General features: G+C 29.1%; 1 protein-coding gene across 6 annotated transcripts in view; it reads right to left on the bottom strand.

The window, feature by feature from the left end:
- The window catches only part of LOC107448697 (lithocholate 6-beta-hydroxylase-like), a 52,679-nt gene that overhangs the window by 31,763 nt on the left and 4,301 nt on the right, over positions 1 to 16,615 (bottom strand). For 3 of the 6 annotated variants that reach the window (XM_071177293.1, XM_071177291.1, XM_071177292.1), the window contains exons 3-6: positions 14,498 to 14,550; positions 11,379 to 11,475; positions 5,605 to 5,721; positions 3,236 to 3,324 (exon numbers count right to left, since the gene is read on the bottom strand). In XM_071177293.1, the coding sequence (XP_071033394.1) occupies positions 3,236 to 3,324; positions 5,605 to 5,721; positions 11,379 to 11,475; positions 14,498 to 14,550 (356 nt within the window). Of the gene's footprint in view, positions 1 to 3,235; positions 3,325 to 5,604; positions 5,722 to 8,121; positions 8,211 to 10,576; positions 10,694 to 11,378; positions 11,476 to 14,497; positions 14,551 to 16,615 lie in introns of all 6 variants that reach the window. The other 3 variants (XM_071177296.1, XM_071177295.1, XM_071177294.1) reach the window with 2 other exon arrangements.

A 16,615-nucleotide genomic window follows, 5' to 3' on the forward strand; every position in this document is an offset into this window, starting at 1 on the left:
AGCTTATTGCCAAACAATAGGTGTCTCAGTTTCTTTCTTCGTTTCACCAGCAGTTTTAATGATAAATATTTTCCAGCAGTTTTAATGATCATTTGAATTAATATCTCTCAATTCGTTTCCTCGTTTCACCAGCAGTTTTAATGATCATTCGAATTAATATCTCTCAATTTGTTTCATCGTTTCACCAGCAGTTTTAATGATAAATATTTTCCAGCAGTTTTAATGATCATTCGAATTAATATGTCTCAATTTGTTTCATCGTTTCATCAGCAGTTTTAATGATCAATATTGTACATTATTTTAGGAATGTTGTATCTTTTATAAATAGGTTCATAAGCAAATTTGACGTAAAAAATTTATAAGCAAAAAATTTATTGTTAAAAATAAAAAAATGTGACGTTGTTTCTCTGAGTATAATCTGAGGTCCATTTTTTTTTAATTTGTAAAATTTGACATTTGAAATATAAATTTGAAATCCAATATTTTTTCACATAATTAATTTTAGCATTTACCATTTCAAAAACCTCCTATATTAAAATGTCCACTGAAATAAGGAAAAGGTAAGTTCTTTTTTAAGGTATCCAACTGGTAAGGTATCTATATTTAAATCTTAGTTGATTAACTTACCTAAACCCTTTAAAATTTTATTCCCGATTTTTAGAAATGAAGCTTAAGTTGTGTTTTCGTATGTTGATAAACAAAACCGAAACCGGAACAAAACTCAAGAAAACGAAACTAAAATGTTTCTTGTTTTGCTTTGAGTGTTGGAACCCTTATTATTTTGAATAAATTATATTCTTAACACAAATAAAGAATTTTAATTTGCGAATTATTTTCTTGCATTTTAATGCATTTTCTGAAGATAGTAGGTTTTGTGAAAATTTCTTTATGCAAACACACAATACAAAAAATTTTTATTATAGAATTCTTTAATATTTTGAAAGTAATTTGTAAAATATTAGAAAATTTTTTTGAGCAAAAAGCTAAGGTCTAGGTTTAAATTTATTATTTTTATCACGCTTTAAGTAATAATATTTATAAATTTTTCTTTAAAATTTAGATGAAAAATTAAAAAAAAAAAAACTTTGAAATAGAACTAAATACATTGCTTAAAAAATTTAACATTGTAGTTAGTTCTATTTCATTGTATTTTTAAACAAAGTTTAATATTTTTAGTTCAAGTCACTGATAATCACATTATTGTTCTAGAAAACAATATATTTTGAAATTTATGTATTACTGTTTGTTGTAGAGCTGTTAGCGTGACAAGAAAAATAGTAGTTTTTCAGTTCAAACTTGCCCTTTTTTGAAAAATATTTTATAAATTTTTTAACTTTACACTAAATTTATAATTTTAAAACCCCTGATTACCTAACATAAAATTGAAATTTTAATTCAGCCTTTTTGAAAAAAATTATGTTAAAACTAGTCGGATACCTTAATAATTCAAAAGTTTCTCAGAAAAACTGCATTATAAGTGTCATTAATTTAAGAGTTTCTCAAAAAAACTGCATTAAAAGTGTCATTAATTTAAGAGTTTCTCCAAAAAACTGCATTAAAAGTGTCATTAATTTAAGAGTTTCTCAGAAAAACTGCATTAAAAGTGTCATTAATTTAAGAGCTTCTAAGAAAAACTACATTAAAAGTGTCATTAATTTAAGAGTATTTCACAAAAAACTGCATTAAAAGTATCATTAATTTAAAAGTATCTCAAAAAAACTGCAATAAAAGTGCCATCCAAATAAAGTTCAACTTTAAATTTAAAGACTGATAATTTATGTACAAAAAAGTCAGCAGTAAAGCATACACCATAACAAGAGGAATAGCAAATTAGTTATGAGGTAAAACATCAAATTTACATTGAGATCCTGCGGACACAATGCCTAGAAAAATGGTTTAGAACTATTGGTTTTGAGCAATAACATCATTCCATAAGATGCTGAATAGATTTAGTCATTATTTTGATGGAATGAACTACTAAAAATGTGTTTTTCTAAATCTAATAAAGTAAATAAGCCACCGAAAAGGACAAATATTAATAATAAATAAATAAATAAGGAATTTTTTTCAACTTTATTAATTGTTTTGGTATGGTAAGGTAAACCAACCAGTGAAGGAACACTACCCAGTGAAGGAACATTTCATATATATTGATTAAAAATAAGAATTTTAAAGTTTTTTATTAGATTGATTGGTAAAAATAGCTTATTGCCAAACAATAGGAAGTCATCTAGCAATGTTTTGGATTAACTGGTCAAATAGACTTCTCTGAAAAAATATTTGAATTTGTTATTATCTCTGCAACACCTTGTTTCTTTGAAAAAATTATAAGTTGAGTGTTTGTATTTATATATTTGAAGTGGAATTAATTGCATGTAATAGTTCTCACTGTGAAAAAGAGAATTCAAAATATAATTATTGAAGTTACGTTTTATTTTTTTAAGCATCATAGCATAATAAAGTACTGAGATAAGGGGGTGTTTATTCACTGGATCACCAAACGATGAAAAACTAGTGAAGGAACAAATGTTCCTTTACTGGGTTTTTTTTCTAAGTTAATGGAAATGAAAGATAAACTTTAATTTTCTTGTATCTTTAGTGATGTTCCGCATCAAAAGTATGTTAAAAATACGAAAAACAACTTCTAACCAGTGAAGAAACAGACATGTTCCTTTACTGAGCATAGATTTCCCAGTGAATGAACAGTATGTGTTAATATGTTGACACTTTAATTTTCAATTCATGATTACAAAAGCAGTTAACATTTTCCAAGTATTTATATGTTATAATTTCAATAATAGGCTTGTTTTTAAATATTTGTAAGGCTTATAAATTCATAAAGAGCATTAAAAAATAACCAAAATTAAGTGTTCCTTTACTGGGTGTTAATTCACTTGTAAGAGCTGTTCCTTCACTTGGTCTTCTTACTACTTGTTATTTGAACCTCCAAAATTTTAAAACAATATTATGTAAGTTCTCTACAATTTTTTCACGTAATTTGCATTTAGTAACAAATATGTTGACACTGTCATTTAACTAAAATTACAAATTTTGAAATTAATATGATTTTTTAAAAGGCAAGCGAAGCTAAGTGTTCCTTCACTGGTTAGTTTACCCTATAGTCTTTCAGTTTTGTGCGTGATTTCCTAGCGTTATTCATTACTCATTTATTGATAATTACTCATTTTTTCCACCCCGTAAAGGGATATTTAACTAGTCGATGGAATAAACTAACCTCTTGACATCGATAGGTTCCTTTTTCATTTCAGACATTTTGAAATTCTGAGCTAATGTTTTGGCACAGTCTTTGAAAATACTCATGAGCTGTTAATACAAAAGAAACACATATTAATCAAGAAGCATTTCAATGAAGATTTTTATACAACTATTTAATTCACTTTTAATTTTTTTTCTTCATAAAGCTTACTTCATACAATTGAGGTGAATCGTTTTTAAAGGCGAAAAACAGTAAGACTGATTTGAGACAAATTAAAAAAAATTCATACTTCAGAGACATGAAATGAGGTTCGACATCAGGAATAGTTTAATTAATTTAATAAATAGTGTAATTCATTTGATTTTTGTTGGAAATTATTTTTTCAAAAAATGACTTTTTTAAAATTTGATTTTTCAGGAACTAAACGACTGATTTCGCTGAATTTTTGTATTTTGCCAACTAAACTTAGACTGCAAAAAAAATACATTTTTAAAAAGACGTGAAAATTTATATACCTTATAATTCAAATATTCTTGACTATTATTAAATAAAATCATAAAAATTATTAAAAGTTATTTTTTGCATGATATTATAATCGGTTAAACAAGTTTTATAATTGGTAGCACAAATTTTTCGATTCGCTTAAAAAGTTCTCGAAATATTGCGAAATACACAAAAAGTAAAATAAACATTAAAGAGTCCAAACTTCGGTCCGCTCTCTGAAGAACTATTGGAACTATATTTCCTAGATTGCAGCTACCCCCGATATTTTGGGGATCAGAAATCCAAATCAGTCGATAAAAAAGTATGATTCAGGGAAGTAAGTTTTTTGTGTCTGATTTCGTAACTTAAAATATCGTTTGTACTATTCAATTAGCATAATTGAGGCCGTAGAACCATTAAGATTGAGTCCGAGGACGTAAAGTGTAATCCCTTTATTTATTTGTTTATTTATTTATTTGCGCACTGTTTTTTGGAAACTATTTTCAAATTATCCATTCAATTCCAAGCTTTCTTCCTACGCGCGTGGCTTTGTTTCATTTCTTTCATCAGACGGTGAAATACATGTACAGTATACTCTCGATAAAGTTGAAGGCAAGCTAAAAAAATGTCGAGATAGCGAGTTTAAAAGACAACAAGTTCAGAACTAATTATGTTCTAAAAATAAGTTGGAAAATAAGTTGAATATTACTCTAAAAAGTAGAATCATGAAACATGAGAATAACTATTATTAAATATGTATGTAACGATTGTCGACTATAAGACGAAATGCAACAATGGTAATTTTATTTTTAAAAGTAAGAGCATTTTCTATTTCGAAAAAAAAAAATTTCGGTGCAGCAAGGTTTTGAGAAGAAACCCTTCGACATAGGATTTCAAATGAACAATTAGGTGGATATGTAATGCCAAGGGGGGAAATAGTTTTTTGACATAACAAGGTTTTCGAGAACCTTATACGTATACTGAAACGTTTCGAGTATGTTGCATTTTGTAATATAATTTTGTTTTAGAATTGTGTATTCATTCATTTTCTTTAAATAGTACTAATAAGTTTTTTTTTGTTGTTGTTATTGTTGTAGTCTGGGGATACTACAAATTTCTCATTTAATATATTAGGTTAAAATGCCAGGAGGGTTGTGAGTTCTATCCTGACAGCCGACTAAATAACTGGCGTACATAAGTAGCAAGGTGCACGTTAAATCTGACATGGCTTATTGGGGTGGTGTGGAAGCTCGCCAAATTCCGACGTGGCTTATTATCTGTGAAAGCTCGCCAAAACTGATTCTTTAATCGAAAATTATCAACCCATTTGTTGATAATTTTCTAAAATTATATCAACATATGAGTTTTCAATAGTTTTGTTCTTTTCCTATGATTGATTAAGATTATGTTATACAAACATTAACAAATTATCAGTGACGTGGTCATTAATAATCGTTTGCCACTAATAAAAATCAGATTCATTGCGAGAGTTACACGGGTGTGTGCGTGCCAATGTCCTGTTTACCCGAACCTCTTGAAGATGGTGTATCATTGTCCGGTATACTCTACACTTATATTTATTCCTAATATCCTCGAATTAACTATTGCTATACTAATAGCCAAATAAGTTCATTAAGCTAAATGCCAGTTTCACGAGAAAAAAGAGCTTGATTGATTGAATAAAGACATCGTTGTTTTGCTTTGATTATAAACTTGGTTACATTTCTTTTTAAAGAATATGCACTTAGAAAGAAATTCTTGTCTGTTGAAGACCTCACCACCTCCTATCTGGTACAAAGCAACACCGCACAAACTTGGACAATTTTCCGACTGAACTTAGACATTTAGGAACGCTTAACATTAGGACATTTAGTAAAAATATGTGGCTGACAGGTATCACTTACCCTTTTAAGTTTTCCAGTTGTGAAAGTTGGAGTAATGATGGTCCTTACTCTCTTCCAATCTTCACCCTCTAGACTTGGGAGCATATTGTCTCCGATTTTGTCACCAGTTATGAAGGACTGAAACATACATCATAATGAATAGTTTAAGGCAGGGATAGCGAACCAATGACATGCGTGCCATTTATGGCACTCGACACGATATTTTGGGCACGCCACCGATCACATTTGTTATTACGCTATGAATTGTCATTACACAAATGTTATTACACTATGAAGCATATGCAACAATTAAATTAAAATTCACAAAATAATAAACAATTATTAATAAAAAAATTAATAATTAATTCTAGAAAAAACAATTAATAACCGTAAAAAACAAGCTAACAATAAGTAACTAGCAAAAAAAAATTTAACAGTCCTGCTTAAACTAATATCTTACAACCTAATCTAAGTTATTTGTCATCTAATCTACAACAACAGAAGTCACACTGATGTTACTTTAAGTTGAATAACGCGTGTAACTGAGACATTGCGAAATGTTTTTTTTTCAATGTAAATAAAGAGTTTTGAGTTGATAGTATTTAGTATTNAGTTTTAATGATCATTCGAATTAATATCTCTCAATTTGTTTCATCGTTTCACCAGCAGTTTTAATGATAAATATTTTCCAGCAGTTTTAATGATCATTCGAATTAATATGTCTCAATTTGTTTCATCGTTTCATCAGCAGTTTTAATGATCAATATTGTACATTATTTTAGGAATGTTGTATCTTTTATAAATAGGCTCATAAGCAAATTTGACGTAAAAAATTTACACACAAAAAATTTATTGTTAAAAATAAACAATTTTGACGTTGTTTTTCTGAGTATAATCTGAGGTCCATTTTTTTTAATTTGTGAAATTTAACATTTGAAATATAAATTTGAGATCCAATATTTTTTCACATAATTAATTTTAGAAACCATTTCAAAAACCTCCTATGTTAAAATGTCCACTGAAATAAGGAAAAGATAAGTTCTTTTTTAAGGTATCCAACTGGTAAGGTATCTATATTTAAATCTTAGTTGATTAGCTTACCTAAACCCTTTAAAATTTTATTCCCGATTTTTAGAAATGAAGCTTCAGTTGTGTTTTCGTATGTTGACAAACAAAACCGAAACCGGAACAAAACTCAAGAAAACGAAACTAAAATGTTTCTTGTTTTGCTTTGAGTGTTGGAACCCTTATTATTTTGAATAAATTATATTCTTAACACAAATAAAGAATTTTAATTTGCGAATTATTTTCTTGCATTTTAATGCATTTTCTGAAGATAGTAGGTTTTGTGAAAATTTCTTTATGCAAACACACAATACAAAAAATTTTTATTATAGAATTCTTTAATATTTTGAAAGTAATTTGTAAAATATTAGAAAATTTTTTAAGCTAAAAGCTAAGGTCTAGGTTTTAACTTATTATTTTTATCACGCCTTAAGTAATAATATTTATAAATTTTTCTTTAAAATTTAGATGAAAAATTTAAAAACAAAAAAACTTTGAAATAGAACTAAATACATTGTTTAAAAATTTAACATTGTAGTTAGTTCTATTTCATTTTATTTTTAAACAAATTTTAATATTTTTAGTTCAAGTCACAGATAATCACATTATTGATCTAGAAAACAATATATTTTGAAATTTATGTATTACGGTTTGTTGTAGAACTGTTAGCGTGACATGAAAAATAGTAGTTTTTAAGTTCAAACTTGTCCTTTTTTTGAAAAACATTTTATAAATTTTTTAACTTTACACTAAATTTATAATTTTAAAACCCCTGATTACCTAACATGAAATTGAAATTTTAATTGAGCCTTTTTAAAAAAAATTATGTCAAAACTAGTCGGATACCTTCAAGAATGGAGAATTCAAGAGTCTGGAAGAATTCAAGAGTTTCTCAGAAAAACTGCATTAAAAGTGTCATTAATTTAAGAGTTTCTCAGAAAAACTGCACTAAAAGTATCATTAATTTAAAAGTATCTAAAAAAACTGCAATAAAAGTGCCATCCAAATAACGTTTAACTTTAAATATATAGACTGGTAATTTATTTACAAAAAAGTTAGTAGTAAAACATATACCATAACAAGAGGAATAACAAATTAGTTATGAGGTAAAACATCAAATTTACATTGAGATCCTGTGGACACAATGCCTAGAAAAATGGTTTAGAACTATTGGCTTTGAGCAATAACATCATTCCAAAAGATGTTGAATAGATTTAATCGTTATTTTGATGGAATGAACTACTAAACACGTGTTTTTCTAAATCTAATAAAGTAAAGCCACCGAAAAGGACAAACATTAATAATAAATAAAAAAATAAGGAATTGTTTTTAACTTTATTAATTGCTTTGGTATGGTATGTGTCTTTCAGCTTTGTGCGTGATTTCCTAGTGCTATTCGCTACTCATTTATTGATTGTTTAATTTTTTCCACCCCGTAAGGGGATATTTAACTAGTCGATGGAATAAACTAACCTCTTGGCATCGATGGGTTCCTTTTTCATTTCAGACATTTTGAAATTTTGAGATAATGTTTTGGCACAGTCTTTGAATATACTCATGAGCTGTAAATACAATAGAAACACATATTAATCAAGAAGCATTTCAATGAAGATTTTTATACAACTATTTAATTCACTTTTAATTTTTTTTCTTCATAAAGCTTACTTCATACAATTGAGGTGAATCGTTTTTAAAGGCGAAAAACAGTAAGACTGATTTGAGACAAATTAAAAAAATGTCATATTTCACAGTCATGAAATGAGGTTCGACGTCAGAAATAGTTTAATTAATTTAATAAATAGTTTTAATTCCTTTGATTTTTGTTGAAAATTACTTTTTCAAAAAACGACTTTTTTAAAATTTGATTTTTCAGGAACTACACGACTGATTTCGCTGAACTTTTGTATTTTGCCAACTAAACTTAGACTGCGGAAAAAAATACATTTTTAAAAAGATGTGAAAATTTATATACCTTATAATTCAAATATTTTTGACTATTATTAAATAAAATCATAAAAATTATTAAAAGTTATTTTTTGCATGATATTATAATCGGCTAAACAAGTTTTATACTTTTCAGCAAAAATTTTTCGATTCGTTTAAAAAGTTCTCGAAATATTGCGAAGGACACAAAAAGTAAAATAAACATTAAAGAGTCCAGACTTTGGTCCGCTCTCCTGAAAAACTATTGGAACCATATTTCATAGATTGCAGCTACCCCCTATATTTTGGGATTCAGAAATCCAAATCAGTCGATAAAAAAGTATGATTCAGGGAAGTAAGTTTTATTCAGAGAAGTAAGTTTTTGTGTCTGATTTCGTAACTTAAAATATCGTTTGTACTAATTAATTAGCATAATTGAGGTTACCTCCCTAGCTCTAGAACCATTAAGATTGAGTCCGAGAACGTAAAGTGTAATCCCTTTATTTATTTGTTTATTTATTTATTTATTTGAGCACTGTTTTTTGGAAACTGTTTTCAAATTATCCATTCAATTCCTACGCGCGTGGCTTTGTTTCATTTCTTTTATCAGACGGTGAAATACATGTACAGTACTCTCGATAAAGTTGAAGGCAAGCTAAAAAAAATTTCGAGATAGCGAGTTTACGAGATAACAAGTTCAGAACTAAATGTGTTCTAAAAATAAGTTGGAAAATAAGTTGAAAAATATATTCTAAAATACTACTCTATAAAAAAGAGCCATGAAACATAAGAATAATTATTATTAAATATGTATGTAATGATTGTTGACTATAAGACGAAATGCAACAATGATAATTTTATTTTTAAAAGTAAGAGAAAAATAAGTATGCGTTAAATAGAAAATAATTGATTTACTGTGCTTTTACATTGCGATTTGTGAAAAACGTCATTTTCTATTTCGAAAAAAAAATCGCCACAGCAAGGTTTTGAGAAGAAACCCTACGACATAGGAATTCAAAATGTAATGACAAGGGGGAAAATATTTTTTTGACTTAACAAGGTTTTCGAGAACCTTATATAGAGTATACTGAAACGTTTCGAGTATGTTGTATTTTGTAATATATTTTTATTTTAGAATTGTGTATTCATTCATTTTCTTTAAATAGTACTAATACGTTTTTTATGTTGTTGTTGTTATTGTTGTAGTCTGAGGGTACTATGAATTTATCATTTAATATATTAGGTTAAAATGACAGGAGGGTTGTGAGTTCTATGCTGACAGCCGACTAAATAACTGCCGTACATAAGTAGCAAGGTGCACGTTAAATCTGTCGTGGCTTATCGGGGTGGTGTGGAATTTTTGAGAAAACAGTTGTTCACGTCTGTGAAAGCTCGGCAAAACTGATTCTTTAATCGAAAATTATCAACCCATTTGTTGATAATTTTCTTTAATTATATCAACATATGAGTTTTCAATAGTTTTGTTCTTTTCCTATGATTGAATAAGATTATGCTGTACAAACATTGAAAAATTATCAGTAACGTCATCATTAATAATCGTTTGCTACAAATAAAAATCAGATTCATTGCGAGAGTTAAAGGGTGTGCGTGCCAATGTCCTGTTTACTCTAGTCTGCTGAAGATTGAGTACCATTGTCCGGTATTCTCTACATTTATGTTTAGTCCAAATATCCTCGAATTGACTATCATTATACTAATAGCCAAATAAGTCCATTAAGCTAAATGCTAGTTTCACAAGGAAAAAAAACTTGGTTGATTGAATAAAGACATCGTTATTTTGCTTTGATTGTAAACTTGATTGCATTTTTTTTTAAAGAATGTGCATATAGAAGGCAATTCTTGCCACTTGAAGACCTCACTACCTTATCCGGTATAAAGCAACACCGCCCAAACTTGGACAATTTTCCGACTGAACTTAGACATTTAGGAAAGCTTAGACATTAGGACATTTAGGAAAAATATGTGGCTGACAGGAATCACTTACCCTTTTAAGTTTACCAGTTGTGAATGTTGGAGTAATGATGGTCCTTACTCTCTTCCAATCTTCACCCTCTAGACTTGGAAGCATATTGTCTCCGATTTTGTTACCAGTTATGAAAGACTGAAACATACATCATAATGAATAGTTTAAGGTATTAGGGAGCTTGGGTACAAATAAATGCAGGGCCCGTGCTAAGCATTCACCACCTCGCTAAATGCTATAAAATCGTAAGTTCGGCGAATAAAATTGTGATTTGGCAAAAGCTTTGGCGCATGATTTATTCCAATGAAAAGAAAAATATATATAAAAAATTGCTAAGATTTGAATTTGGCGAAGACTTTCGAAAATTGGCGAAATTTTGTGGAACAAAAATAAATTAAAACCATATTAAATAACTTTTGACAGACATATAATTTGTTATTGGAAATTCTATGATTAAAAAAACATCTTTATCATTGTATTTATTTATTTTTTTTACTTCGCCCCCAAACACTTTTCTAACTACGGTTTTAAACTAGCAAGATTATAGAAATTTTAATTCATTGAAACTACAGCACACAAATTTTATAACTTTAAAAAAAAATCATTAAATTGTCTTAAATTAACAATAAAGGTGATAATCACGAAATCGTTTTTGGAAATTAAATATAAACCATTTAAAAGTTTTAATTATTTTATAAATAAATGATATCTGCACTTGAGCTTTAAAAAAAAAGAAGTAAAATTATAAATTTAGGCTGGGCTCAAAAAGCATATGATTTAAATACATTTTTATTACAATATAAAATAATATTAAAATTCTTACTCTTCTGTTCGGGAAATTAGCAAAATCTTTGACAAGTATGTCTCTGAGAAGTTTTGGATCTGCTACTGACAGGGTAGGGCTGTTCACCTCATAAACACTGAAATCAATAAAATTGTCATAATTTATTACACATAAATTTGAAATATGAAAAAGCGTAGTTTTCTTTTTCTGCTGTTGTTATTATACAGGTTGCGACCAACAGTGGGACAAAAAAAGGACCACCCTGAATAACTTTTAATCTAATGATCCGATCTTCACGTTTTAGGACTCAATCTTAATGGTTCGAGGATGACCTCAAATATGTTAATAAATTAGTACAGACGATGTTTTAAGTTACGAAATTAAACACAAAAACGTAATTTCTCCGAATAAACATTTATTTTTTTTCGACGGATTCAAATTTCTAAACCCTAAAATGTAGGGGATAGCCGCAATCTGGGAGACATGGACCCCATAGTTTGGTCAGTAGAACGATCCAAAGTTTGGACCTCTTAATATTAATTATACTTTTTGCAAGTTTGGCCATATTCCAAGAACAAAATCTATGACTCTTTTAAAATTCAGTTTCTCAAGAACAAATCGACCGATGTCGCTCAAATTTTGTATCTTGCCATGTAAAATTACATACTTTAAAATGATGTTAAAAATTAAATACCTTACAATTCAAAAATTGTCCAACTATTATTAAATAAAATAATAAATATTTATTAATTCTTTTTTGTATGAAATTATATTTGGATTAACGAGTTTTATAATTGTGGGCAAATTTTTTTTAAATCGCTTAAAAAGTCGTGGAAAAACGGCGAAATAAGCAAAGAGTAAAATTAACATTAGGAGGTCCAAGATTTGGATTGCTCTTCTGACCAAGCCCTTATTTCTTAGATTGCGGCTGCCCCCTATATTTTCGGGGGCAGAAATCCGAATCCAACGAAGAAGGGTATGTTTATTCAGAGAAAGTACGTTTAAGTGTCAGATTTAACTTAAAACATCGTCTGTACTAATTAATTAGCGTATTTGAGGTCACCCTTTCGAATCATTGAGATAGAGACCTATAACGTGAAGATCCGATCATTAGATCAAATGTTTATTGTCGGTTTTATTTCAGGAGTTCCCTTGCCTTCTGGATTGGGTCCAAAATTACAAAGCTACGGAGTTGAACATTAGCAGTCGTAAACCCAAAAATTGGGTCGGTCGTTCGACGACGGTTATAAAATATAAAATAAAATATAGGTGGCACTTGACGTAAAAATATCCTCAGTGGTAGACGGATCATGGGTTAGAGTCCCATTGCCGTCAGCTTAACTGTGAGAGGTTTTCTTCGCCTTGTAACGTAAACGCGAGTTATTTCCTTCAAAAAAACCTCTAAGAGGACAAAGTTTCCCCCAATACTTGATCCAGGAGTTCTCTTGTCTTCTAGAACACTAGTCATAAATCCAAAATTGGGTCGGCTATTCAACGACGGTTTTAAAACAAAATATGGGTGGCCCTGTCATTGCAACGTAAAAATGTCATAAAATTGTTTAAAATAGAGGTAGTTGGAAAATGTGTGTTTGGTCCAAAAAAATAAAAATAGGCTTGTTAGGTATTAGGCTTTAAAAAAAAATCTATCAAGTGACACCAAATTCGTTGTGACCTTTGTTTAAGGGAGGGGTCGAATTTTGCAACATTGAATGCATAGTTTTTAAATATTTCTTAATGCGAAACGAAGTGGTTTTTAAGCTATTTGACTGTTTTTATACATTTTGAACATCCTGTATATCACCCACGTATAATCATATTCGACAAAAAGAAGGATACTAACGAATAATATGATTTAAATGAAATATTCGTTTGGGAAGTTTTTCTTTATTCATTTACCTAAGCAGCATTGAAATGATTTTGAAGTGAAATAACTTATGTCTATGATGCTTCACTTTTAATGATGATTTTACAAGCATGTAGAGGACAGGTTTCAGTAATTATACAAATATTAATTAAAAAAAGGGATTTTTACTTTAAAAAAAAGTTGATTTTAGTTTAATATGTGGTAGACGGATCGTGGGTTAGAGTCCCTTTGACGTCAGGTTAACTGTGAGAGGTTTTCTTCGTCATGTAAAGCAAATGCGGGTTAGTTTCATCAAAAAAAACTTTAAGTAAGCAAATTTTCTTCTTTAAGTAAGCAAAATGGCATAAAATTGTTTAAAATAGAAGTAGTTGGAAAATGTGTGTTTGGTCACAAAAAATAAAAATAGGCTTGTTAGGTATAAGGCTTTAAAAAAATCTATCTAGTGACACGAAATTCGATGTGACCTGGTTTAAGAGAGGGGTCAAATTTTGCAACATTGAATGCATAGTTTTTAAATATTTCGCAATGCGAAACGAAGTAGTTTTTAAGATATTTGACTAGTTTTATAAATTTTGCACATCCAGTATATCACCCACGTATAATCATATTTGACAACAAAAAAAAAGAATAGGAACTAACAATATGATTTAAGTAAAATATTAGTTTAGACAGTTCTTTCTTTATTCATTTACCTAAGCAGCAGTAAAAGGAATTTGAAGTAAAATAATTTATATCTATGATGTTTGACTTTTAATGATGATATTCAGTAATTAATCAGTCAGTAATAATTCATTAATTCAGTAATATTGTAATTAATATAAATATTAATTAAAACAAGGGCTTTTAACCTCAAAAAAATTTTGATTTTAATTTAATATGGTTCGCATAAAGCTCATATATTAGGATTTATATTAAAATTATAAGAATGTACGGTTCATATTATCTTATATTTTATTGCCAACTATTTAACTATACGAATAATTAAGGAATAGAAAAACAAAAAGCAACAGGTTTTTGATAAATAACGGGATATTTCTGCTTTTTTGGTCGGAGAAGGGAAACATATTTTTGATTGCCAACTTACATTTCAATTACCCACTTAGCCGTAAATGAATGGCCTATTTTTGAAAAAATTATATTTTATCTTTTCAAAACTTTACTCCACGAAAAGCTGATTCCGTATTTTTTCCTAACTTATAATTTTTCATTCAAAAATAAGCTTTATGAGCTGATTTTACAGTAAATAAAGATCTTTAATGCAATGAAAGTAAGCATTTTTTTAAATGTCACTTACCCATAAATCGGACCCAAAGTATTATATCTTTTGTAGTCCTGATCTTGAAAAGTCTGCAAATAAATGAATAAGTACATAAATAAAATGTTCTTTCATCATTCTCAGATTTATAATCATTTCATGTTTGCTTTCCAAAGTTCTTTCACCAAGGAAGACAAAATTAAAAGAACGTCAATTTAAGTACCTTTAACTCGAATAAAAGCCAACATTTTAAACTACGTATACCATTTTGCCCCAAGAATTATCTGGGCTTCATCATGGAAATGACAGATGATATAAATCATCAGAATTGAAATTGCATAGAAACCCACGCCTAAAAGGATCGTCATACGCAGCTAGGCACGCTTCCCCACACTTTTTCTGTCCTTCTGAACAGGTCATCCCTAGCGGCGTACGTTGACATTTCCGGGCACGGGTTCCTATGCAATTAGCGATGCTCCCTAACCTCTCCAGAAGTTTGTCGAAACATTTATACGACCCGCTGCTGTGTATGATTTTTTTAAGTTTGTACATTTCGGAGAAAAATATATTTAAAAAACAATCTGTAATTTAATTACAAAATAATTTCAGATTTACTCTCGAATTAGACAAGATCAAGTATCTGTATAAATGCAACAAACAATTTGCTCCCCAATGTAATCCGTCACTAATTTGTAAAGCGAGATGATATAAATTAAAACCAATTTGATTGTCTGTTGGATTCTAATAATTGCCTTTAAATCCTCTAGTTCATTTCATGAGTGATTCGATTTTTTTCCCCTTTCTCTTATATTAATTTGTGACGCAAAATGAGTAATGAGTTTAAGTATTAAGCCTTTATGTAGTAAGTATTGCGGAAAAATCTAAGGATGGTGTCGCAGTTTTCCATTGTTGTTAACCAATATCTGTATATATATCTCTCGTACACGGCGACAAAAAAATGCCTCATTACAACTCCCCGAATGGCAACGCTAGAAAATCGACCAAAGATTGCTGCTAAAAATGTCACATGCCAAATCTAGCTGAGATGGCTCAACGTATAGCGCTTTTAAAAACGGAAACTGAAATAACCAGAAAGAGCATAAGCTAGGCAGAAGTGAGTAGTCTTTGTCGATAGATCTCTATTTTAGTATTTTGTCGAAAGCGCTTTTTTTCACGAATTTATATATTACGAATTTATTTGACGATTTTTGATTTATATCACGAATTTATTTGTTTTACTAGAATTTATTTGTTTATGCAGGTTTTTCCATTGCAATTCACTTATTTCAATTTTTAATAGACTTAATTATAGCCAAAATTTTAACCTTTTTAAAGAGATATCAGTTTTAGAAATTTTATCTTAAGATTTTATACTATAGCACATTTCTAATAGGTTTAACGAATTACATGTCATTTATTTAAATTCAAATTTATTTTAATGACTTAGAATTTACTAAAAAGATTTAATTTTTTTTTTTTTTTTTTGGAGTTGTTTCATGGATTTGAATGATTGTTTTGAATTCTTAGAATTTTGTGCATTTGCAATGTACCTAAGTTAGTAGCGAGCGAAGCGAGATTGGTTTGCGAAGCAAAACATATAATATTGTGTAGCAATTTTCGGGGGTTGGCGAGCGTTAGCGAGAAGGGGCGCAGCCCACTAGTATAATTTATTGGCTGGAAAATCACATGGTAGGATCCAGTTTTCCCCTCATTTATTTTCATATTTTTTTAGGGGGTTGTCATCAGCATAAAGATATAAGTCATAAAGTTATTGTTTTCCAATAAATAATTTTGCTCCCCTAATTGGGTATAATATAAAAAAAACACAACTACTTCCACTTAGTAGGAATAACATTTACCATGACGCAATGCTAAATTCTATGCCACTATCCACATAAATGCCACTATCCACATAAATCAATTATTAATCAAAAATCGAATATCAATTACTTTTCTTTATAATGCAATAAAATCTGGCGAGCAGCTATTTAAACGATCAAACACTTCGTTTGTTTATTTGTGGCTTGAAGTTAGGCTCGCAGAAAATGCCGTTCATGGGTTAAATTTAGTAGGAATAACACAACCTGTGACGTAGGCTATAGAATACCCAATTTAAAGGTTAAAATCACCTGTACTGTTATTATTGCTTTTATGATT

This window comes from Parasteatoda tepidariorum, chromosome 2 (genome assembly GCF_043381705.1).
Source record: "Parasteatoda tepidariorum isolate YZ-2023 chromosome 2, CAS_Ptep_4.0, whole genome shotgun sequence".
Taxonomy (NCBI): domain Eukaryota; kingdom Metazoa; phylum Arthropoda; class Arachnida; order Araneae; family Theridiidae; genus Parasteatoda; species Parasteatoda tepidariorum.